General features: G+C 48.3%; 1 protein-coding gene across 2 annotated transcripts in view; it reads right to left on the bottom strand.

Moving 5' to 3' along the window:
• The window catches only part of SYN3 (synapsin III), a 316,630-nt gene that overhangs the window by 12,689 nt on the left and 278,927 nt on the right, over positions 1 to 25,014 (bottom strand). For both annotated transcript variants that reach the window (XM_088459273.1, XM_088459272.1), the window contains exons 9-11: positions 14,885 to 14,959; positions 14,125 to 14,227; positions 1,545 to 1,679 (exon numbers count right to left, since the gene is read on the bottom strand). In XM_088459273.1, the coding sequence (XP_088315399.1) occupies positions 1,545 to 1,679; positions 14,125 to 14,227; positions 14,885 to 14,959 (313 nt within the window). The remainder of the gene's footprint in view (positions 1 to 1,544; positions 1,680 to 14,124; positions 14,228 to 14,884; positions 14,960 to 25,014) is intronic.

The raw sequence follows: 25,014 nt of genomic DNA on the forward strand, positions 1-25,014 counted from the left end.
TGTGTGTCCGCCCTCTTCCTGTGTACCCGGGTGAGCCTAGGGTGACGTATGTGTGTCCGCCCTCTTCCTGTGTACCCGGGGTAGCCTAGGGCGATGTATGTGTGTCCGCCCTCTTCCTGTGTGTACCCGGGGTAGCCTAGGGCGATGTATGTGTATCCGCCCTCTTCCTGTGTGTACCCGGGGTAGCCTAGGGCGATGTATGTGTGTCCGCCCTCTTCCTGTGTGTACCCGGGGTAGCCTAGGGCGATGTATGTGTGTCCGCCCTCTTCCTGTGTGTACCCGGGGTAGCCTAGGGTGATGTATGTATGTCCGCCCTCTTCCTGTGTGTACCCGGGGTAGCCTAGGGCAATGTATGTGTGTACGCCCTCTTCCTGTGTGTACCCGGGGTAGCCTAGGGTAATGTATGTGTATCCGCCCTCTTCCTGTGTGTACCCGGGGTAGCCTAGGGCGATGTATGTGTCTCCGCCCTCTTCCTGTGTGTACCCGGGGCAGCCTAGCGATGTATGTGTGTACGCCCTCTTCCTGTGTCTAACCGGGGTAGCCTAGGGCGATGTATGTGTGTCCGCCCTCTTTCTGTGTGTACCCGGGGTAGCCTAGGGCGATGTATGTGTGTCTGCCCTCTTCCTGTGTGTACCCGGGTAGCCTAGGGCGATGTATGTGTGTCCGCCCTCTTCCTGTGTGTACCCGGGGTAGCCTAGGGCGATGTATGTGTGTCCGCCCTCTTCCTGTGTGTACCCTGGGTAGCCTAGGGCGATGTATGTGTGTCCGCCCTCTTCCTGTGTGTACCCGGGGTAGCCTAGGGTGATGTATGTGTGCCCGCCCTCTTCCTGTGTGTACCCGGGGTAGCCTAGGGCAATGTATGTGTGTACGCCCTCTTCCTGTGTGTACCCGGGGTAGCCTAGGGTAATGTATGTGTATCCGCCCTCTTCCTGTGTGTACCCGGGGTAGCCTAGGGCGATGTATGTGTCTCCGCCCTCTTCCTGTGTGTACCCGGGGCAGCCTAGCGATGTATGTGTGTACGCCCTCTTCCTGTGTGTACCCGGGGTAGCCTAGGGCGATGTATGTGTGTCCGCCCTCTTCCTGTGTGTACCCGGGGTAGCCTAGGGCAATGTATGTGTGTCTGCCCTCTTCCTGTGTGTACCCGGGTAGCCTAGGGCGATGTATGTGTGTCCGCCCTCTTCCTGTGTGTACCCGGGGTAGCCTAGGGCGATGTATGTGTGTCCGCCCTCTTCCTGTGTGTACCCGGGGTAGCCTAGGGTGATGTATGTGTGCCCGCCCTCTTCCTGTGTGTACCCGGGGTAGCCTAGGGCAATGTATGTGTGTACGCCCTCTTCCTGTGTGTACCCGGGGTAGCCTAGGGTAATGTATGTGTATACGCCCTCTTCCTGTGTGTACCCGGGGTAGCCTAGGGCGATGTATGTGTCTCCGCCCTCTTCCTGTGTGTACCCGGGGCAGCCTAGCGATGTATGTGTGTACGCCCTCTTCCTGTGTGTACCCGGGGTAGCCTAGGGCGATGTATGTGTGTTCGCCCTCTTCCTGTGTACCTGGGGTCTGGCGAGAGAAACTGTTGAAGATGTCATCTGGGTGTTCTGGGTCATTTTAGTGACCACGAGATCGGCCACAAGCTGACGGTCCTCCTCCACGTGCTCGCCAATTAGAGGCATGGAGCTGTCCATAACCTGGGGAGCAGAGAACAGACATCGGGACCATTGGTCACTGAAATGATAAAACCTCACATGAATCCTACGTTCCCCAGGGCGCAGCATGCAGTACACCCGCCGTATGCGCAACAAACCAAATACAGTAACTAACATTGTGTTATTGGGCGGGTTTCCCTGCGTTATCAACGCCTATTCCGTTCCTCCTATTCTCAGATATAAAGAACTTTGCAGTGGGTGGGGTATGAATAAACCTGTAGCCAATCAGAGCATTCCATCATTCACTGGTTTACACCGACCTTTAGCCAATAAAAACATCAGACATTTGCATCATAAAAGTTAAATCAGCATTTGGGGGTGGTAACGGGGGGTGGTTAGAAAAACGCCGTTACATGGGCATGCCTAAATTAGCCATAGCGATTTCCTACGCAACATGAGAGCCCTCTGCGTATCAGGAGTGCTGCCGAGTCTACGGCTGGTCAGACGTTCCGCAAGGGCAAGATGGCCGCTCCATGTGCGTCCATGTTACCGAAATTTACGCAGGTAAGCGACGTTGTACGCAAGTAAGAAGGCAGCAGGGGGCGTCTTAATGCCGGCTGTGCTCTGGCAGACATTCGCATATTTTCACAGCTGTGTTCCGTGCGAAAATCGCAGCTGCGATCACATTGGCGTCCTTCTCTGAATTAGGCCCCTGTGTTAGATAAACGACAGTCAGAAGTTGATTGGCTGCTCTCCAAGGCGTGATACATCTCCCAGAAGTCTTAGGCTGGGTATATCGCTCGCATCACATAGTGTGTACGCTCAATTGCGCCGTTCACGTGCGCCTTTCATCGCATTTTCCTATCTGATGTGCTGCACATCAGATGGGACGATGTCATGAACGACACCATGCTGCTAATCGCAGCTAGGAACGGCACATCGCGCCATCGTACACCGCATTGTGCAGTGTGTACGTATGATGCGATGTATCGGTCCTACGCGTCGTCCCATCGCTTGGTACACACATTGGTTGGAAATGTATTTTTAACACCTCCCCATTGCCTCCCCCAAACAGTCCCTGACTGTCAATCAAGTCAAAGTAATCCTCTCTGCAAGCTGCATTGCAAATGTACCTTGGCGCGTGCGCCATTCGACCGAGATGCATGTGCAGTCCACCGATAATCGCGGAACTGCGTATATATGGGAATGGCGTACATCTCTGAATCAGGCGCAGTGCTCTGAAGAGACCCTTGCTGGTGGTTCCCACCACTCGGTGAGCAACTCCCCCCATCTAGTTAGTGATAATTCTCTTTTTAACTACCCCTAAAAATATTCTATAATAAGAACTGCTACTCACGCCGATGATTCATGGCTGACACATCGAGTGCATTGTGGAAAGTGAACGATAGAATCGCCATAGTAAAACAATAATCCACAAAGCCTTGGAAAGACTTCCACAGATGACTATGAAAACACAGCGTAGTCGGCAGGAACTTAGCCCATACGACACCGTGACCCAAGGCCTGTGGGCAGCGTATGGTGAAGTAATTAGCATTCCTACTGAGGGGTGTCATAGAATGACCGAAAATATTTACCCATCACAATAACTAGAGGGCGCCTCAGATAACTCAGAGGGTGTTTTCCTTCTGTCTCTGGCCTGAGTGGGAATCACATTTGTCCCAAAAAAAAAAAAAACAACCCACTCTCCTTAAGCTATACATTGCATGTAACTAACGTTACCCATTGTTGTTGGTCATTGCCGAATATGTATATCCTCTGTGTCATCAGTGGTGACACCACCATAGAGAATATTGGCCCTCATTCAGAGCCGCTCGTTAGCGGCAGTACGCTCGTTCCGAGCGATGTTTGCACATCTGCGCATGCGTACGGTTTTTAGTACGCATGCGCGAACCAGTCAGTGCGGCCGAAAATCGTTGGTACGCAATATAGCGAGGGCCTGCTATTTTGAGTGACAGAATGAGGCGTATGTGGGTGGTAACAGGGGAAGGTGCTTGAAAATGGGGAGTGGAGATCCGAACGCAGGCGTGCTTAAAGGTCAAAACGGGCGTTTTATGGGTGTGTATATTTAAAACAGCAGCGTCATTGACCACGTCACTGGGTTATTTTATAGCCAGAACTGCTCGCAAATTTGTGGTAGCAAACACCAACCACAAGAATAGCGAGCAGTTCATACGCTGGTCGATGTACTCGATTAATCTAATAAATAGCGGACATGACGTATGGTGCGAGCGGCCAGGGGGCGTTTTTAACAAATAAACGAGCGTATGTTTTGCTCGCTCGTTCAGACTTAGAGGTGTGAACAGACTGCAATGTGCGTACGGATCATTTGAATAGCCACCCCTTGTTTTTAAACGAACGACCACAAATAGCGAACGGCTCTGAATCAGGCCCATTGTCTTATGCAATCTCATTGAAGGGGATTAACATTCACAAAAGTGAGTAGGGATCTAATGCTGCATCGATTCTCCCCGGACACCGACTGCTGTAATATTTTATTCCAAAGAAAAATTCCCCACACATCCTAAACAAACCTATTACATACTCACCAAATCCTTCAATGGGCTCCTCTTCGTTCCAAGTAGGCATCCGATGGTCTAACAAAGCGAGCAGAACCCCATGGACCGGCGCTGTACACTGTGGGCCTGATTCAGGTTGGTTCGCAAGGCTGCAGTCGCACGCACCCCGCTCACTATCAAAATATGTAATCGCACGGCAACCGCAGCACTATACCAAGACGCCCATCACTGTATAAAGCCGCCCACTACCCATGACATGGATCCGCAAGTCAGCTAAGACATCGGTACCATCGAGTAACATCGAAACCAGTCGCACAGTTGTGGCTGACCTGACCCTACCGCAGAAACTGCTAAACTTCCTGTCACCATCTAGGCCTCTGCCAGCGTCTACAATCGCAGGGGCTTAATTATGCACGCCCCTGTAGGCGGGTTTAAACGCCCAGGCACGCTTGTGTATCTCTGACCACCCCCCGTCACCACCCTCAAACGGTCACTTCCTGTCAATCACTGTGTGAAGACTCTGCGTGCCCACTGTGATCGCTTCCCGATCGCTGTGGCCGGTTCGCGCACGCGCACTGTGTCTTATATGCATGCGCAGAATGCAAACATCGGCTGCCTGCGTGCGAATGCAGCCTTGCGAACCAACATGAATCAGGCCCAGTGTACAGTGCCATCGCGACACGACAGGTCTCTAGCGCACACTGCCATTAAACTGAATGGGAAAGCGCTGATTGGCTGAGAGTGAGGGATCAGTTGCTATGGCAGTGTCCGCTCTCAGCCAATCAGCGATTCCCCATTAATTTCTATGGCATTGTCACCGAGTGACCTATCATATCACTGCATCCAACATCAACACTGCGCCCATCCCTGAACCAGGCCCCTGACACCTGTATTCCAAACATCGCTTGGTAACAAATGTCACCACTGGTGCATATTATGCTGTGTGACTGTTTCTGTCATTCTTCTGCGCAGTTGAGTGACTATCCGTGGTCTGCGCATGCGCCTTAGTGCGCATGTATCAAGTTTCATTACTGATGTGACGCTTGCTAGCGAGGATTTATTCGCAAAGTGATTGACAGGCAGGGACCGTTTGTGAGCGGCAACAGGGGGGTGGCGACTCAAATGCAGGCGAGTCCAAACCGATTCCGAGATGTGTCTCTGCCTGCAACTGCGATCCGGTAAGCAGTACAAATGTCTCTGGCGTCCCAGGGTTACTCAGGAGGCTGATTATCGACTGATCTGCGTCCGATGCAGCGTGTTTGTACGCCCTTGCTTGCGAAGGCACCAGTGGGCGTGTCAAAACACACCCCGGCGGCTGCGACAGTTGCGTATTGTCACACAGCTGCTGCGTGCAAATTCTCAGGTGTGGCGAGATTAGCGTACAACACTGAATCAGGGCCGAAGAGGTAACGTTACTGTTAGGATGGAGGCTTGGACCAGGCCTTGTGTTAATGTTAGATCTAAGGTGACAGCCTCATATATAGGACCGTGATTAACCTTAGGGGTGTAACAGATAGGATTATACTATGAGGACGTTAGGGGTGTAACAGATGGGATTATACTATGGGGACGTTAGGGGAGTAACAGATAGGATTATACTATGAGGACGTTAGGGGTGTAACAGATAGGATTATACTATGAGGACGTTAGGGGTGTAACAGATAGGATTATACTATGAGGACGTTAGGGGTGTAACAGATAGGATTATACTATGAGGACGTTAGGGGTGTAACAGATAGGATTATACTATGAGGACGTTAGGGGAATAACAGATAGGATTATACTATGAGGACGTTAGGGGAGTAACAGATAGGATTATACTATGAGGACGTTAGGGGTGTAACAGATAGGATTGTACTATGAGGACGTTAGGGGTGTAACAGATGGGATTATACTATGAGGACGTTAGGGGTGCAATAGATAGGATTACTATGAGGACGTTAGGGGAATAACAGATAGGATTATACTATGAGGACGTTAGGGGAATAACAGATAGGATTATACTATGAGGACGTTAGGGGAATAACAGATAGGATTATACTATGAGGACGTTAGGGGAATAACAGATAGGATTATACTATGAGGAAGTTAGGGGAATAACAGATAGGATTATACTATGAGGACGTTAGGGGTGTAACAGATAGGATTATACTATGAGGACGTTAGGGGAATAACAGATAGGATTATACTATGAGGACGTTAGGGGAATAACAGATAGGATTATACTATGAGGACGTTAGGGGTGTAACAGATAGGATTATACTATGAGGACGTTAGGGGTGTAACAGATAGGATTATACTATGAGGACGTTAGGGGAATAACAGATAGGATTATACTATGAGGACGTTAGGGGAATAACAGATAGGATTATACTATGAGGACGTTAGGGGTGTAACAGATAGGATTATACTATGAGGACGTTAGGGGTGTAACAGATAGGATTATACTATGAGGACGTTAGGGGTGTAACAGATAGGATTATACTATGAGGACGTTAGGGGAGTAACAGATAGGATTATACTATGAGGACGTTAGGGGTGTAACAGATAGGATTGTACTATGAGGACGTTAGGGGTGTAACAGATGGGATTATACTATGAGGACGTTAGGGGTGTAACAGATAGGATTATACTATGAGGACGTTAGGGGTGTAACAGATAGGATTATACTATGAGGACGTTAGGGGTGTAACAGATAGGATTATACTATGAGGACGTTAGGGGAGTAACAGATAGGATTATACTATGAGGACGTTAGGGGTGTAACAGACAGGATTATACTATGAGGACGTTAGGGGAATAACAGATAGGATTATACTATGAGGACGTTAGGGGAATAACAGATAGGATTATACTATGAGGACGTTAGGGGAGTAACAGATAGGATTATACTATGAGGACGTTAGGGGAATAACAGATAGGATTATACTATGAGGACGTTAGGGGTGTAACAGATAGGATTACTATGAGGACGTTAGGGGTGTAACAGATAGGATTATACTATGAGGATGTTAGGGGTGTAACAGATAGGATTATACTATGAGGACGTTAGGGGTGTAACAGATAGGATTATACTATGAGGACGTTAGGGGTGAAACAGATAGGATTATACTATGAGGACGTTAGGGGTGTAACAAATAGGATTATACTATGAGGACGTTAGGGGAGTAACAGATAGGATTATACTATGAGGACGTTAGGGGTGTAACAGATAGGATTATACTATGAGGACGTTAGGGATGTAACAGATAGGATTATACTATGAGGACGTTAGGGGTGTAACAGATAGGATTATACTATGAGGACGTTAGGGGTGTAACAGATAGGATTATACTATGAGGACGTTAGGGGTGTAACAGATAGGATTATACTATGAGGACGTTAGGGGAGTAACAGATAGGATTATACTATGAGGACGTTAGGGGTGTAACAGATAGGATTATACTATGAGGACGTTAGGGGTGTAACAGATAGGATTATACTATGAGGACGTTAGGGGTGTAACAGATAGGATTATACTATGAGGACGTTAGGGGTGTAACAGATAGGATTATACTATGAGGACGTTAGGGGTGTAACAGATAGGATTATACTATGAGGACGTTAGGGGTGTAACAGATGGGATTATACTATGAGGACGTTAGGGGAGTAACAGATAGGATTATACTATGAGGACGTTAGGGGAGTAACAGATAGGATTATACTATGAGGACGTTAGAGGTGTAACAGATAGGATTATACTATGAGGACGTTAGGGGAATAACAGACAGGATTATACTATGAGGACGTTAGGGGAATAACAGATAGGATTATACTATGAGGACGTTAGGGGTGTAACAGATAGGATTATACTATGAGGACGTTAGGGGTGTAACAGATAGGATTATACTATGAGGACGTTAGGGGTGTAACAGATAGGATTATACTATGAGGACGTTAGGGGAATAACAGATAGGATTATACTATGAGGACGTTAGGGGTGTAACAGACAGGATTACTATGAGGACGTTAGGGGTGTAACAGACAGGATTACTATGAGGACGTTAGGGGTGTAACAGATGGGATTATACTATGAGGACGTTAGGGGTGTAACAGATAGGATTATACTATGAGGACGTTAGGGGTGTAACAGATGGGATTATACTATGAGGACGTTAGGGGTGCAATAGATAGGATTACTATGAGGACGTTAGGGGAATAACAGATAGGATTATACTATGAGGACGTTAGGGGAATAACAGATAGGATTATACTATGAGGACGTTAGGGGTGTAACAGATAGGATTATACTATGAGGACGTTAGGGGAATAACAGATAGGATTATACTATGAGGACGTTAGGGGAATAACAGATAGGATTATACTATGAGGACGTTAGGGGAATAACAGATAGGATTATACTATGAGGACGTTAGGGGAATAACAGATAGGATTATACTATGAGGACGTTAGGGGTGTAACAGATAGGATTATACTATGAGGACGTTAGGGGAATAACAGATAGGATTATACTATGAGGACGTTAGGGGAATAACAGATAGGATTATACTATGAGGACGTTAGGGGTGTAACAGATAGGATTATACTATGAGGACGTTAGGGGAATAACAGATAGGATTATACTATGAGGACGTTAGGGGTGTAACAGATAGGATTATACTATGAGGACGTTAGGGGTGTAACAGATAGGATTATACTATGAGGACGTTAGGGGAATAACAGATAGGATTATACTATGAGGACGTTAGGGGAATAACAGATAGGATTATACTATGAGGACGTTAGGGGTGTAACAGATAGGATTATACTATGAGGACGTTAGGGGAATAACAGATAGGATTATACTATGAGGACATTAGGGGTGTAACAGATAGGATTATACTATGAGGACGTTAGGGGTGTAACAGATAGGATTATACTATGAGGACGTTAGGGGAATAACAGATAGGATTATACTATGAGGACGTTAGGGGAATAACAGATAGGATTATACTATGAGGACGTTAGGGGTGTAACAGATAGGATTATACTATGAGGACGTTAGGGGAATAACAGATAGGATTATACTATGAGGACGTTAGGGGAATAACAGATAGGATTATACTATAAGGACGTTAGGGGAATAACAGATGGGATTACTATGAGGTATTGGTTCAAGTAAATTAAAAAAAAAAAAATTTGCCTCAGGAGGAAGATTATTCGGATTATCTGAGGTGGAATTTGACACTCGGCTCTTTGCTTGTGCTCCTAGGACACCAGGGACAGGAGGCAGAAGGTAGTCAGCATCTTATTCTAGATTTCACCATTATATATTGATTAATAGCGCATTCTTTCTTGGTTTGTTTTGCAGTCAGCAATTCCCCTATGCAGGCTCCATGGCTAGATAGTCTAATGGTGCGGCCTGTAGGCCCGTTTCACTACGGATCGCAATATTGTGTACGCACGCAGTTCATCTGCGATAGAAAAGCCAATCCACTGCGATCGCAATGCCAACTCAGCACTACATAAGGACGCCTACTTTACCCTACATATTTCTGTGATGTTTAGCAGAATAAGGAAACCATCGGTAACATCGAGTACCATCGCAGCCTCACACTTGCGTGCACAAGCCCTGACCTTACTCAGAAATTGCTAACAGCCACGCACGCTATAAGACCTCACACTGGATATGGGATCGCAGTGGCTAATTTATGCACGCTCCTCCAACGGCGTGCAAACGCACTGGCACACCTGCGTTCGGCGTCCACCCTCCTGTCACCATCCACAAACTCTGAGATGGGTTCCGTGTAGCCCCTGCAATTGCAGTCCCCGTCGCAGCGGCCAGGACGCGCACTGCGATGCTTACGCATGCGCAGTGCGAATTGATCGGCCGATTGCGTGCGTATTAGCGACTGCGTTCCTTGCTGAACCAGGCTCTATGTCCCTCTGTGTCCTGTGACTTTAAGACTATGGGCCTGATTCAGACCCGGTCGCTAAGTTGCGCTCGCTCACTTTGAGCGATGGACGCCTGTCTGCCCATGCATCGCAGTGCACGTGCGCGAACCAGTCACTGCGATGGAGAAGCGATCGCTCGTAGCCCGCAGACGGGCCGCTACTTTGAGTGACAGCGCCATTTGTGGGTGGTAACAGGGGAAGGTGCTTGTGAACGGGGGAGTGGTGCTGTGAACGCAGGCGTGCCCGACCGTCTAAACGGAGTTTAATGGCCGTGCATAATTAGCACAGTAGCGTCATTGTACATGTGACTTGGGTGTATTTCAGGCTGAACTGATCGCACTGTTGCGGTGGGTCTACCACAAGAGCTGCGTGCAGCAATAAAGCCATTCGATGTACTCGATTAATCGCTCACTTCCTGGAGATGACGTGTACTACAAGTGAGAGGTGGGCGCTTTATACTACAGAGTGCGTTCGCTCTGCCGTCGCACTGTAAGACAGAGGGCGTCCTTCAGCCAGACAGTGCGATCGCATATTTGCATACCAGGCCTCTTTTTTGCTGTGAGACAGCGCAGCATAGCGACCGAGTCTGAATCAGGCCCTATGCTCATAAGTGGTTTCCCATCAGTCCCTTGTGCGCTGCCCTGCACATTGAGAGATGGATGCGGTATGTGACGGTGGGGCTGTCGGGCGAACGCGGTGCAGGGTAACGCAGATAGCAATAGCAAAAGGCTTTCATTATCATGCGATTAGAGCGGATGCCCACTATCTATAATACAGTGCACAGATGATCAGCGTTTCTATAAGGTATTATTGCTGCCTTCCTCTTTTATAAATAAACTATTTTCTTTTCATGTAAGGCATCAATGGTCATAATAACGTGTAGCGCGGGAAATGTCGTATTTGTATTAAGTTGTATTCTCTATTGAGTGGCGCTAATATATCTTGCAGTTAAAAATAAATTAATGCCCTTATGAAAGTGTATTAACTGGATCAGAAAACTCCCGAACTGTTCTTTCCCAATAGTAATCTGCAGGTTAGATACCGTACAGCATGAATCGGCTGGTATACAGTATAGGCGGCTGGTATACAGTATAGGCGGCTGGTATACAGCATGAATCGGCTGGTATACAGTATAGGCAGCTGGTATACAGTATAGGCGGCTGGAATACAGTATAGGAGGCTGGTATACAGCATGAATCGGCTGGTATACAGTATAGGCGGCTGGTATACAGCATGAATCGGCTGGTATACAGTATAGGCAGCTGGTATACAGTATAGGCGGCTGGAATACAGTATAGGAGGCTGGTATACAGCATGAATCGGCTGGTATACAGTATAGGCGGCTGGTATACAGCATGAATCGGCTGGTATACAGTATAGGCAGCTGTATACAGCATGAATCGGCTGGTATACAGTATAGGCAGCTGGTATACAGTATAGGCGGCTGGAATACAGTATAGGAGGCTGGTATACAGCATGAATCGGCTGGTATACAGTATAGGCGGCTGGTATACAGCATGAATCGGCTGGTATACAGTATAGGCAGCTGTATACAGTATGAATCGGCTGGTATACAGTATAGGCAGCTGGTATACAGTATGAATCAGCTGGTATACAGTATAGGCGGCTGGTATACAGTATAGGCAGCTGGTATACAGCATAAGCAGCTGGTATACAGCATGAATCGGCTGCTATACAATATAGGCGGCTGGTATACAGTATAGGCAGCTGTATACAGTATGAATCGGCTGGTATACAGTATAGGTGGCTGGTATACAGTATAGGCAGCTGTATACAGTATGAATCGGCTGGTATACAGTATAGGTGGCTGAATACAGTATGAATCAGCTGGTATACAGTATAGGCGGCTGGTATACAGTATAGGCGGCTGGTATACAGCATGAATCGGCTGGTATACAGTATAGGAGGCTGGTATACAGCATGAATCGGCTGGTATACAGTATAGGCAGCTGGTATACAGCATGAATCGGCTGGTATACAGTATAGGAGGCTGGTATACAGTATAGGAGGCTGGTATACAGCATGAATCGGCTGGTATACAGTATAGGCAGCTGGTATACAGTATAGGAGGCTGGTATACAGTATAGGAGGCTGGTATACAGTATAGGCAGCTGGTATACAGCATGAATCGGCTGGTATACAGTATAGGAGGCTGGTATACAGCATGAATCGGCTGGTATACAGTATAGGAGGCTGGTATACAGCATGAATCGGCTGGTATACAGTATAGGCGGCTGGTATACAGTATAGGAGGCTAGTATACAGCATGAATCGGCTGGTATACAGTATAGGAGGCTGGTATACAGCATGAATCGGCTGGTATACAGTATAGGCAGCTGGTATACAGTATAGGCGGCTGGAATACAGTATAGGAGGCTGGTATACAGCATGAATCGGCTGGTATACAGTATAGGCGGCTGGTATACAGCATGAATCGGCTGGTATACAGTATAGGCAGCTGGTATACAGTATAGGCGGCTGGAATACAGTATAGGAGGCTGGTATACAGCATGAATCGGCTGGTATACAGTATAGGCGGCTGGTATACAGCATGAATCGGCTGGTATACAGTATAGGCAGCTGTATACAGTATGAATCGGCTGGTATACAGTATAGGCGGCTGGCATACAGCATGAATCGGCTGGTATACAGTATAGGCAGCTGGTATACAGTATGAATCAGCTGGTATACAGTATAGGCGGCTGGTATACAGTATAGGCAGCTGGTATACAGCATAAGCAGCTGGTATACAGCATGAATCGGCTGCTATACAATATAGGCGGCTGGTATACAGCATGAATCGGCTGGTATACAGTATAGGCAGCTGTATACAGTATGAATCGGCTGGTATACAGTATAGGTGGCTGGTATACAGTATAGGCAGCTGTATACAGTATGAATCGGCTGGTATACAGTATAGGTGGCTGAATACAGTATGAATCAGCTGGTATACAGTATAGGCGGCTGGTATACAGCATGAATCGGCTGGTATACAGTATAGGAGGCTGGTATACAGCATGAATCGGCTGGTATACAGTATAGGCAGCTGGTATACAGCATGAATCGGCTGGTATACAGTATAGGAGGCTGGTATACAGTATAGGAGGCTGGTATACAGCATGAATCGGCTGGTATACAGTATAGGCAGCTGGTATACAGTATAGGAGGCTGGTATACAGTATAGGAGGCTGGTATACAGTATAGGCAGCTGGTATACAGCATGAATCGGCTGGTATACAGTATAGGAGGCTGGTATACAGCATGAATCGGCTGGTATACAGTATAGGAGGCTGGTATACAGCATGAATCGGCTGGTATACAGTATAGGCGGCTGGTATACAGTATAGGAGGCTAGTATACAGCATGAATCGGCTGGTATACAGTATAGGCGGCTGGTATACAGTATAGGAGGCTGGTATACAGCATGAATCGGCTGGTATACAGTATAGGAGGCTGGTATACAGCATGAATCGGCTGGTATACAGTATAGGCGGCTGGTATACAGTATAGGAGGCTGGTATACAGTATAGGAGGCTGGTATACAGTATAGGCAGCTGGTATACAGCATGAATCGGCTGGTATACAGTATAGGCGGCTGGTATACAGCATGAATCGGCTGGTATACAGTATAGGCGGCTGGTATACAGTAGGCTGCCTGTCCTTTGCTATTTTTGTGGTTAACGATTTTTTCTTCTTTTATGTTACTACTGGCTACTGCCGGTACCGCGTACACTTTGTGGCGCCTTATATATAAAAGTTAATAATAATACTATTGAGAATCATGGCCGCTGTCATCTCCCAGAATCCTCCAGGGGCCACGTCTCCCCTCTGTCGCATTTGCCCAGACAGATGCCTGTCTCTCATTTTTACGATGTTAGGATCTTTTTCATCCACCTGCTGCAGCTATTGACTCATCAAGAATCCTCTGCTTTCATATTGTATTTGTCACATGCTGGTGGGTTCAGCGATGACGGAAATCTACTTCAGTAACTGACCTCGATGATGTAATCTTTGCCGTCTTTGCTGTGGACGGCTTTCACGGCACAGATGTCCAGACCACCGAATATTTCAGCACAGGAGTCTGCCCAAAGCCGGTATCTGTGATAGGAGAGAGAATCAAGCTCATATACTCTTATAATTCCTCATAGATCGTGTAATGCACAACCAGCAAATTACCTATTAGGTCATTTTTCACCATTGAGCCCCTTCGTATTGTTAGATACATTCTCTAGCAGAGTGTAGCTAACGGTTACTAAGCTTTTTACATTGTTCAGCTATATTTTACATTAAAGAGGCGCCGGAATGACGTTACTCTACATATGGCACCTGCCTACGCCTCTGGTCTTCATCCCAGGTCATGTGTCATAGGATAGCTAGCGAGATTTTGAATGGGTGGTTTCGGGGAGTCAGACACAGCTGATTGGACAGCCATGGCTCCTCCCAATATAATGCTGTCACATGGAGGGGGTTTTATAGTAAAAGTAATTTGGGGGTGGACAAACCCTCTTAAGGGGTTAACAAACTTCTTTACCCCTTTCTCGATTTTGTTATACGCTAAATGTATATTTTAATTACAGATGAGCAGCTCGGTGTTGGCTCGGATCTTCCAGCCAAGCTCTGAACGGGGCAAAATGTCATCTTTCATGGACATCTCGGCACAGATGTCTGTGAAAGATGACGTTTTGCCCTCAGACTTAGATCCGAACCGAGCCAAACCTGAACCGCTTAATCTGGTAGAGAAGTGTGTGGACTCACCTGTCGGTCATGGCAATCTGTTCCAGCATGGCGGATCCGGTGTTTGCCTTCCAGTTCCCAGAAATTGATGTTCGCCTGTAACGAGTCGACATCAGTAAATCTTCCCGTCAGCTACCTGACGTTACAGGTTATTTACAAAATATCAGATATCATAATAAAGCCTGTCAGCCTGCGCAAGCTGCTATACATATTACTACGGGCCTGATGCAGAGGTGGGCGCACATCCCGCTGAGACTCCAATTCTGTACCCAGCGGTTCTGTGACAATATGCAACTGTCGCAACAGCCGGGATATGTACAGAGTCACCTATTGGCGGCGGTTTTGATTGCACCATTGATCCTCTCAGCAAGCCTATGTGTGCACAGAATGTTCATCGGAAGCCCCTGTAATGGCGTACACAGGTGCATGCGCTGTACAAAAATAATCGCTCAACTCCGCAAACATCAGAATTGCGTTCACCTCTGAATCGGGCACTAAGGGGTAAATTTACTAAGATGGGAATTCTATTAAGAAGTGATGTTGCCCATAGCAACCAATCAGATTCTACTTCTCATTTATCTAGCACCATACTTGCCGACATGCAGCTCCCTCCTTCCGGGAGGGGGCTGAATGTCAGCTTACAGCGGGGGGCGTGGCCGCACGATAACGCCATTGTGGGGCCGTGGCCAGTGCGGGCCGGGGGTGTGGCCACGAGATCGCGTCATCGCGGCTCCGCCCCCTCATGACAATGCCGGAGTAAACGGCATTGTAAAGCGGGGGGCGGGGCCACGATGACGCGATTCAGCGCGAATCGCGTCACCGGGCCTCCCCGCTGCGGGGGTTTTCCTAGTAACTCTGCAGGGGGGTAGGGAGGGATGGCGGCTTGCGGGAGGCTTGCCTGCCTTCCCGGGGGGCCGGGAGCGGCACCCGAAAATCGGGAGGCTCCCGGTCAAATCGGGAGGGTGGGCAAGCCTGTCTAGCACCTTCTAGAAGATAATACCTGGAATCTGATTGGTTGCTATGGGCAACATCACTTCTTAATAGAGCTCCCATTTTAGTAAATTTAACCCCATAGTGTCATTTTAATGTCCTTTTAATAAGCATATTTGTCACCTGTGCCTCCTAATGTCACATGATCAGCGGGGGGACAACTAGAGGAGCACTAGGGGGACACCTAGAGGAGCACTGCAGCAATCTGTTTTTTTTAATAGCTTAACCCCTGCCGCCTCCCCTGTGTTGAGTCACATCAGCCACCATCCAATCAGCAATATCGATACACTGCAATGAGTAGTGCATTCATTTAAACTTCTCCAGGGTCAATTACCAGTGCCCGAGGGGTGAGTAACTGGGGTATTGTTAGGGTCCCATGCTGCCGGCGGCTTGGAAGGATTAACTAGAATCCCCAAACACCCTTTAGCTGGACTTGACACAAATTATCATAAAACACAGTTTACTGCACAACAGTGACTGGCAAAATGTCACATGACTGCTTGAGGTTGGTACATGCTGGGGCTTGCAGTTCCACAAAAGCTGGAAGCTTACATGTGGCCTACCTCTACAGCACACATTAGAAAGCACTAATACCCCTAATAATAATCAGGCTGGATTATTATGTTATACTTTTGAGAGCAAACCTGAGACAGGGCCTCATTTGCAAACATCACCTTGCCTGTATGGCCTGCCCAGTGCCCATCAAGATCATGGGGCATATTTACTAAAGTGAGAGGTTTTAGAAGCGGAGATGTTGCCCATAGCAACCAATCAGATTCTACTTAACATTTAACTAGCACCTTCTAGATCACAGGTTCTGAAACTCGGTCCTCAGGACCCCAAACAGTGCATGTTTTCCAACTCTCCTCACAGAATCACAAGTGAAATAATTAGCTCCACCTGTGAATCTTTAAGATGTGTCAGTGAGTAATGACTACACCTGTGCTCCTGCTGGGTGACCTGGAAAACGTGACCTGCAGGGGGTGCTGAGGACCGAGTTTGAGAACCACTGTTCTAGAAGATAATAGCTTTTATCTGAGTGGTTGCTATGGCCAACATCTCCACTTCTAAAAACTCTCACTTTAGTAAATATACCCCCTAGTCTCCGCTCTCAGGAGACGCCTCTGCAACCTACAAGCGCACCTTTATCTGCGGATAATTAGACAAAGCAATAGGGTAGCACTGTGCAATAACCAGCAGATCAAATCCCACCCTCCTACCGCTTTAGCCAAAACTATTATTAAATGACATTTTTCCATTTTCTCCTAAAATACTGCTCAGTTTAACATCGTGTGTGGCTTAAATAGTCGCGAGAGGAGATGCGGGGACCGTCTTTGTTACTTGCGCAATGCCTTCTCCATCAGTGCGCTTAGCAAAGCAACATGCATCCCCAAATATACCCCAAGATCTGGGGATTATCAGATCTGCACTGGTCGCAGAATCCAGGTCTTTAAAATGACAATGTAACCCTCTGCCCAGCGCGGAGCCCTTTATCTCATTATAATTATTTCACTCCACATGTGCCAACTTCTTCTGCAAACCAGAGCGCTGAAGTGTAGAATAAGGTGCCCACTTGTGCAGACTGAGAGGCCCGCCCCGGGACCACAGGTGAGCCTGCGCTGCTCCTCGGCCATTTTCCATTTTGTAAATTGAGTTTTTGGGGGTGAATGGAGAGGTTTTATCTACTCAGCCCTAGGGACAATTTGGAAGTAAAGACAGACAGTAGGTAGGAATATCGTCCAAAGGAAAAAAAAAGCCCTCTGAAAATAAATGATCGCTGTATAAATGGCTGCACCTGCACTTAGTACAGTGTATAACACTCCGTGTGTCTCAGCTAATTGCTATTCCGCGCACACTTGCCCACTTTGGCAGGGGAAGAGCCGAGCGAGCCACGGCAAGCTATTGAGGAAGCTGCAACTTGCAGCTGACATTTCCATCGTTGCTGTTTGATTTCTAAGCGTCTCCTATATTGCGCTGTAGGCAATTGGCTCAGGCTCCAGCCCACGTCCACACTGCGCAGACAGCACTGTATTGTTCCATGTTTCGGTGGAGCCAAATGGAACACACTGAGACCCCCGGGGTGTGTGCTGTGTACTTCCTGAACTGCGCCCAGGATCTCCCAGAATGACATTCTCATTGGCCTGTGCCTCTGATAGCTCTATTGTCCGCCCTAAGCACCAACACAATGTGGGGGTCACCCAGCCGCACACATTAATCATACAAGTCACACTAAGGACCACGGCCAGCTAATGACCGTGACTGTAAGGATAACACTGTACACACTCACTGGCCGCACACACAAATGTGATTTATGTCAGCGAGGGAAAATATCATCTGTCACCAAGCTCCCAGTATAGCCTGACCGCAACACAGGGGAATGCTATGTACTAAGCAATGGGAAAAAAGTATAAAAACTCAGTTTGATGTTTCATGAACTTGGTGACTTTTTTTTTTTTTCTTTACCTCAACCCTCAATTTAATGATGATACATATATCTTATATCTTATATATTGCTGAGATCTCGCTACGTGCGATGGCGAGCTGGAATTTTCATGGAGCATCTGGCCCTGCACGTAACAGACCTAAAATATAAAAGACACCACATTGCGATTTGCTATTGTGCAGCTTCGGTTCTACGGTGAGGCTGAGCTGTGGTCAGATGTTTGCTGGATGCGGCCTGGACATTACATGGACTTATTAGAGCTCTATGTAGAAGTGCACATGGGACGCGGGAACCGTTGCTAAACCCAAGAGTACCATACAAGCCCCTTTTGCAGTTAGCGTGCATTTTGGAGCAGATGCGTGCGCCCGTTTGTGAAGAGTTTTTCACATCTTTTTGAACAGAGCATGCTCTAAAACAGGGATGGGGAACCTCAGGCCCGGGGGCTGTATAAGGCCAGCGGAATCATTTGGTCTGACCCTCGGAGCTTTTATCTGCTAGCCTCGTCTGGCTAGCACCCTGCAGCCAGAATCTATGCAGCAGTGCCGCCTGGAGAGTCCTTAGGACGCTTCAGTCACACCGCTGCCCTTACAGCTCCCCAGAGCATCCTCAGGATGCTCCGGGCATTGCTGTAACCACTGGCTATTGTGGCCACGCCCCTGTGTGACATCTCACTGAGGGGGCGTGGCCTGCACCAGGCCCGCAAATAATGTTATATATATCAAAATGGCCCTCGGCAGAAAAAAAGGTTCCCCACCACTGCTCTTAAAGCAGCTGCGTATTTGCACGCAGCTGCTGTACGCAAATATGTTAATGCTGCAGAGGCGTCTGAGGACTAAAAAGACGTCTCCTGCAGGCATCGCAGATTGGATCACCATCGGTCGCCTAAGGCTAGTCAGACTGGCTGCCTCATCTGCGCTGTCGGGGCCAGTAAATCTGCATCAAAAGACGTAGACATGCCTCGGCACCCCCAGAAAACGGGGACGACACTCTCCCGTTTTCGGGAACGCTGCTCAGCGCCTCCTCCTCCCCGCCCCCATACGTCCACAGCCTGTCGATCAAGCTGTGGCTTAGTGGGCACTGCGTCCGACGACGCTGGACCTGTTATGCGAATGCGCCGTCCACCCAGCATCGGATTTGTAAGCAAACCATCTGGTTTGCGTACAAGTCTGAAGCAGGCCCCTGGTGCGGAGAATCATATGGAGGAGTGAATGGGAATGTGTTGCGCTTTCCCCAGTGTCTGCCTTAGGGGATAAACCCCAAAGAGTTTAGACAAAGTTTTCAGTGATTCCAACAAACTCACGAGGATTTTGCACAAAGAAAAGCCCCAGAAAAGCACAGTTTTAAAAGTTGTCTTAAAACTGGCAGCAACTCTAATACAGCGTATCCACTACATAATATCGCTCCATGAGCTATATCATGTAGTGTGTCCCCGGCAGGGGTGTGCTTTGAGCATACACACTGAACGATATCAGTCACGATATCGTTCAGTGCCTGCACCCTCCCTCATCCCCAAACCTGCACAATATGACGATATCATCAGGTTGCACAGCAGGTTCAGGCGATGAGCGACGTCGTCAACGACCAGCGGGAATGCGCATCGCTGGTCGTTGACGGCATATCCACTGGCCAATACAATGAACGATAACGATATCAACGTTCAATCGTTCATTATATCGGCTAGTGGATACGCGGCTTAAGGGGGGGAATTCAATTGGGTGTGGGTTTTATCCCACAGCTAATTGAACCCACTGCCCGACTCAATTAACTATGGGAACCTAGGGCCTAATTCAGAGGTGCTCGCTATTTGCGAGCGCTCGCTCTGAATCAGGGCGGAATTTTTTTTTAAAAATCCGCCTCCAGGTCGCTCGCATAGCTGTGGGTGACCACCCACAGCTTTTGCGGGCGGCCTGGCGATGGGTGCGATTATCGCGACCATCGGACTTGTGATGAGACCCTTGTGGTAGGTTCACGGTTCCGGCAAGCCCGAGTGAACTTCCTGCTCTAATAGAGCAGGGAGTTCACTACTGAGATTCCTTCGGGAACGCCTCCGTTTGTCCAGCCACCCCCCTCACCGCCTACAAAACGGGGCGAGCAGTCGATCAACATTGACAGCCGCCCCGTTTTGTAGCGAGCCCCAGAGCGAGTGAAGTTATCACTCGCTCCGGAGCTCGCGCATGCGCACTGGCCGACCATCAACCAGACCCGCTTGCGAGCCGCTTGATTCAGACCCGCTTGCGAGCGGGTCTGAATCAGGCCCCTAGTGCGCTAAACCCCTGAGGGTGGATTTTTCTGCACAGCGTTAGGAGCTGCGAGGAAAAATCTGCGTTAAAATGCAGACTCTGCATTTTAACGTGCTGGGAAACCCATAGATTCCAGCACTTTGCGCAGACTGTATGAGTTAGCACATGTTAATCCCTGGTTTACCGCACAGGGAAAATGGCGATTAATGGAATATCTCCGGAGCTACAATACTCCCTGCTCAGAAAACTCCGCAACTAATTAAATTCCCCCCTAAGTGGTTTATTGTCAATCTGTTTAATTTTTTATTTTTTTTTTAAAGAAAAAATTTATTGCTAAAAAAAAAATTTTTTTAATGAAGGTCAACATTACAATTTTTTTTGCACCAAATGTAAGATTCAGCAATGGGTTCTTTGTCTTCATTTTTCCCCAAGAAGTTCTCGCTCATTTGTGTGCAGTGTTTGACAGCTAGATCATTGTTAAGACCTTTTCTTGGCAAGAGAAGCAGCACGTTTGAGGATTTGGCCGGAGGTGTTTTAATCAGATATTTCTGGAGACAAGTCAGAAATTTCCCCGTAACCTTCCATCGCAGCGTCAGAGGACTACCTGGAATAAGGTGATTTTATTCTGGCAGGCTCCCGATTGAAGTAAGGCTATTTTTGGGGCGAGTGGATGGTTAGTAAAGGCAGCATGGTTGGCGCAGTAGTCAGCATTACTGGCTCCCAGCACTGAGATCTTGGGTTCAGTTCCTGACCAGGGCCCCATCTGTGTGGAGTTTGTATGTTCTCATTTTGTTTGCGTTGGGTTACCTCTGGGTGCTCCGGTAGCCTCCCACAAACCAAACGCATCCTGGTAGGTTAATTGGTTACTCACAAAACATTTATTGTGGTTCAAGGCTCGACAAATCCCGGGGGCCAGGTCACCATGGCTACCAGATTTTGCTGCCTGGCTACTAGATTTTGCAGTGAGGGAGGTAGCAGATCCTCATCAGCTCCAGCGGAGATTCATGCCTATAGTATTGCAGTGTTCATATCATGCACAGGAGTGCATGTGCTGAGTGTCGCCTACGGTGACTGCTGTGCCTCTGTCCGTCCTGGCCTGCGCTGACGACTCCTCTCCATCCTGGCCTGCTCTGATCCCTGCTGTCTGTCCCAGTCTACGCTGATCCTCCTGTACGTCCCGGCTGTCTACTGTCTCCTATCTCCGGCTGCATAGAGCTCTCCAGTAGTAGGGTCTATGCGTGGCCAGGGATTGCAGAGCGGCTTCAGAGGGATAGTGGTGTGACCAGGCCCGCCAAGAGCCACGGCGGGCCCAGGTAACGGGGCAGCCACGAGCTGTCTCCCACTGCAGCTCAGCATAGGCTGTGTGCTGGGCTGCTGAGAGGGAGCGGGGGGGGCGGTGCAGGACCCGGGCCCCTCAGGTGGCCCGGGCACTCTGTACCCGCTCCCCCCCCCCTTTCGGTGCCCCTGGGTGTGACCACGAGGGGAGGGGTGTTTTGTTGTACTTTTTGGCACCATTGTTTTATGTGAAATGTGGTCCGTTATTACTGTAGGGTGAGGGTTGGAGCAGGGGAGCTGTGCAGAGCAGTGAGGGGGCCTCCATTTTACTGTATCCATTCAACTGTGACCATTTTGTGGACTTGTCTAGTGTGTATAAAGGTTGCATAACACACAGAGCTGTGCTCCTCACTCCTGTCATTTTTGGGGGGGACGGTGGTCTGGCTCCTACACTTTCATCCTGGCTCCTAGATTTTAGAAAAATGTGTCAAGCCCTGTTGTAGTTAGTGTGTATGGGGCCCTTTTATCAAGAATCGCATACTCAATGCGCTCTGGATGCGATCATAGTGCCAGGATGTATTACATAGCTCCCACAAGCACAGGGGGGCTCCAAATAGAGCCCATCCCTGCGATGTGCTTGGAGTAATATGACCACATCAGTGGTCTCTTCGTTTCCCCCCTCTCTGGACCCCTGCGCAGTCTATAGATCACGCATGTGCTGCGGTCATTGCCTGGGGGTTTCCTCCGGAACCCCTCTAAGGGGAATTTTTTGCGATGTGTAGTCCATAGTCATCTTCAAATGGCGTTCGCTGCAGGGGGCCCCTTAATGTGGTAGGGAATACAGATTGTAAGCTCCGCTGGGGCAGAGAGTGATGCGAATGACTGATGTACTCTCTAAAGCGCTGCGGAATATCGTGCGCGCTACAGTATATAAGTAACTTAATAAATGGTTAAATCTGCTGCTGTTTGAGTTGAGGTCACCGTGGATCTGTTGCAGGCTCTTGGTTGCATGTGTTTAGTTAGGCAAAGATTTGCTGACGTCTGTGACATCCAGGCAGCGAGGGCCCGTTCCTCTGTCTGCACAGATGGAATTACTGGAAGCCGCATTACCGCAAGGTGTCTGTGGCTAATAGACAAAGCAGTATGTGATGGGAGATCCCCAGGATGTGATTAGGAGAACTCCCTAGTTACTCAGGCGGATGACGTTTCCTTGAGGAAACACATAGAAGAGTCAATAGAGGACAGTATGAGATCCCAGCCTCCACTTGACCTGTCCACAGCTGATTCAGCCGCTCGCCGTCGGGTCTAGTAGCCATCGTGTACTGTATTATATTAGGACAGTTTGGCTTGCGTTCCCCAGGATGGATCGTGTTTATGTTCACTAAACACTGAACCGACGTCATCCCAACGAATTACCTTATGAAAGGAAATGCAGAGGTCTTGGATGGAAATAAAGTTAAAGGAGAAAAAGTCCAAGCCAATCAGCTCCTAACTCATTTTCAAATACAACCTGTGACATGGCAGTTAGGAGCTGATTGGTTGGGACTTTGGGCCTGATATCTCTCTCAACTGATCATCTTGGTGACACCATGCTGCACGGCAGGTGGGGCAGATTTACAATGTGCAGAGAGATTTAGATTTGGGAGGGAGGTGTCCAAACTGACATCTAAAGTGTAGAGTAATAATAAAGCTGAGCAGTATTTGTGGGCTACATGTAAAAGCAGCCAGTATTTACCCTACATGCAAAAAAAAAAAAATTATGTTTTTACACCCCTTGCATTGCAACATGGTCTGTCCAGGTACACAGTTAAGTGCTATCTCTCTCTCTATTCCCAACTCTGAATCAGCCCCTTTATCTCCATCCAAGGCTTAGTAAATAGACCCCTAGGGGGAGTGACACATTTTTTTTTCAATGATAAACTCATGTATGTGGCTACGGAGATGGAACACATTAGTTCCGATCACCCCATAGCAACTCGTGCCTGCAGACGGGAGCGGTGGGCGTGTGGCAGCCTCTTTTTGGAAGCGACCAGCTCTCATTCTCACATTCACTGTAGAAGGGTGACAGGCAGCGGAGGGTGCTTGATACACTGACAACCCCCCTCTTCAGCCACAAGTGCTAGTTACCGCTTCATGGTTGCATGTAACATGCTGTGCCACTGGTGTTTTGTTAACGCCAGTGGGTGACCATCTACAGGTGGTGCTGCCGCGTTCCGGCCCGCGCTGAGAGCAACCTGGACATCACCTGAAATAGGGTCAACTGATCTCTATGGGAATGGACACATGGAGCCCCCGATGCAGAGATGAACGAAACGCGGCGACAGATGCTTCGGCGTTGCCAGCACAATGGGTATATGGGCTCGTATGCCTCTGTGCTGGCAGACTGTCCCTATCTGGCGCTTAGTTTCATCACCATTAGTGCGCAACTGCATCAGCCCGATACTGGGTGCAAAAAGATTTGCGCCACTCGCCAGCTCCTTATAGGACCTGATTCAGAGTAGGACTCAAACCCGATGCTATGCGTACTTCTCCGATGTTAGAAGATCGCCGCATGCGCAGGATCTGTAATGTGCATGCGTCGGGCTTCTACTCTCCCAGTTCCCCAAATCCGCTACCTGATTCACAGGGCGGGGCCGGTCTTCCTTTCTGAAAAATGGTGGCGCGTCATCCCCGTTTTCTGGAAGCGGCGAGCCCAGGGTCTGTGTCTTCCGGCGCAGACTTCCTGGCCCCGGCGATGGAGCTGCGAGGGGCATTCTGAGTAACCTCAGGGTTACTCAGATTGCCGATGGTCTCGCTGAAGAGTCTTAGGATGCGGTACTCGGATCTGCGTTGCTGTCAGGAGGCGTTTGTATTTACAACAGATGCCTCCTGCTGTATTAGCATATTAGTTGTACGATATGTATAATTGAAGCATATAATGTGTAATAAAAACATAGTGATAATGATTAAGGGGCCTATTTACTAATTTGACCTTAAAAGAAAGATTTTCAGTCAGAGATTATCGCAGCTAAAGAACATCTTTTTCAGGCCGTTTTATCACTAAAATAGAGCCATGCTCAGCTCCTCGGCGATACTGTCTGGCAGCAGCGATAAGAAACTTACTGCTTGGCAGCGGCACATTAACAATGTGCCCTGAGGGGGCCCACGTGCCACCCAACATGTACCCACCATTTGCCATCAGCCCGAAGAAGTATACATAGTAA

The sequence above is a fragment of the Taudactylus pleione genome, unplaced genomic scaffold, assembly GCF_031769625.1.
Source record: "Taudactylus pleione unplaced genomic scaffold, aTauple2 ptg000903l, whole genome shotgun sequence".
In the NCBI taxonomy this organism is placed as follows: Eukaryota; Metazoa; Chordata; class Amphibia; order Anura; family Myobatrachidae; genus Taudactylus; species Taudactylus pleione.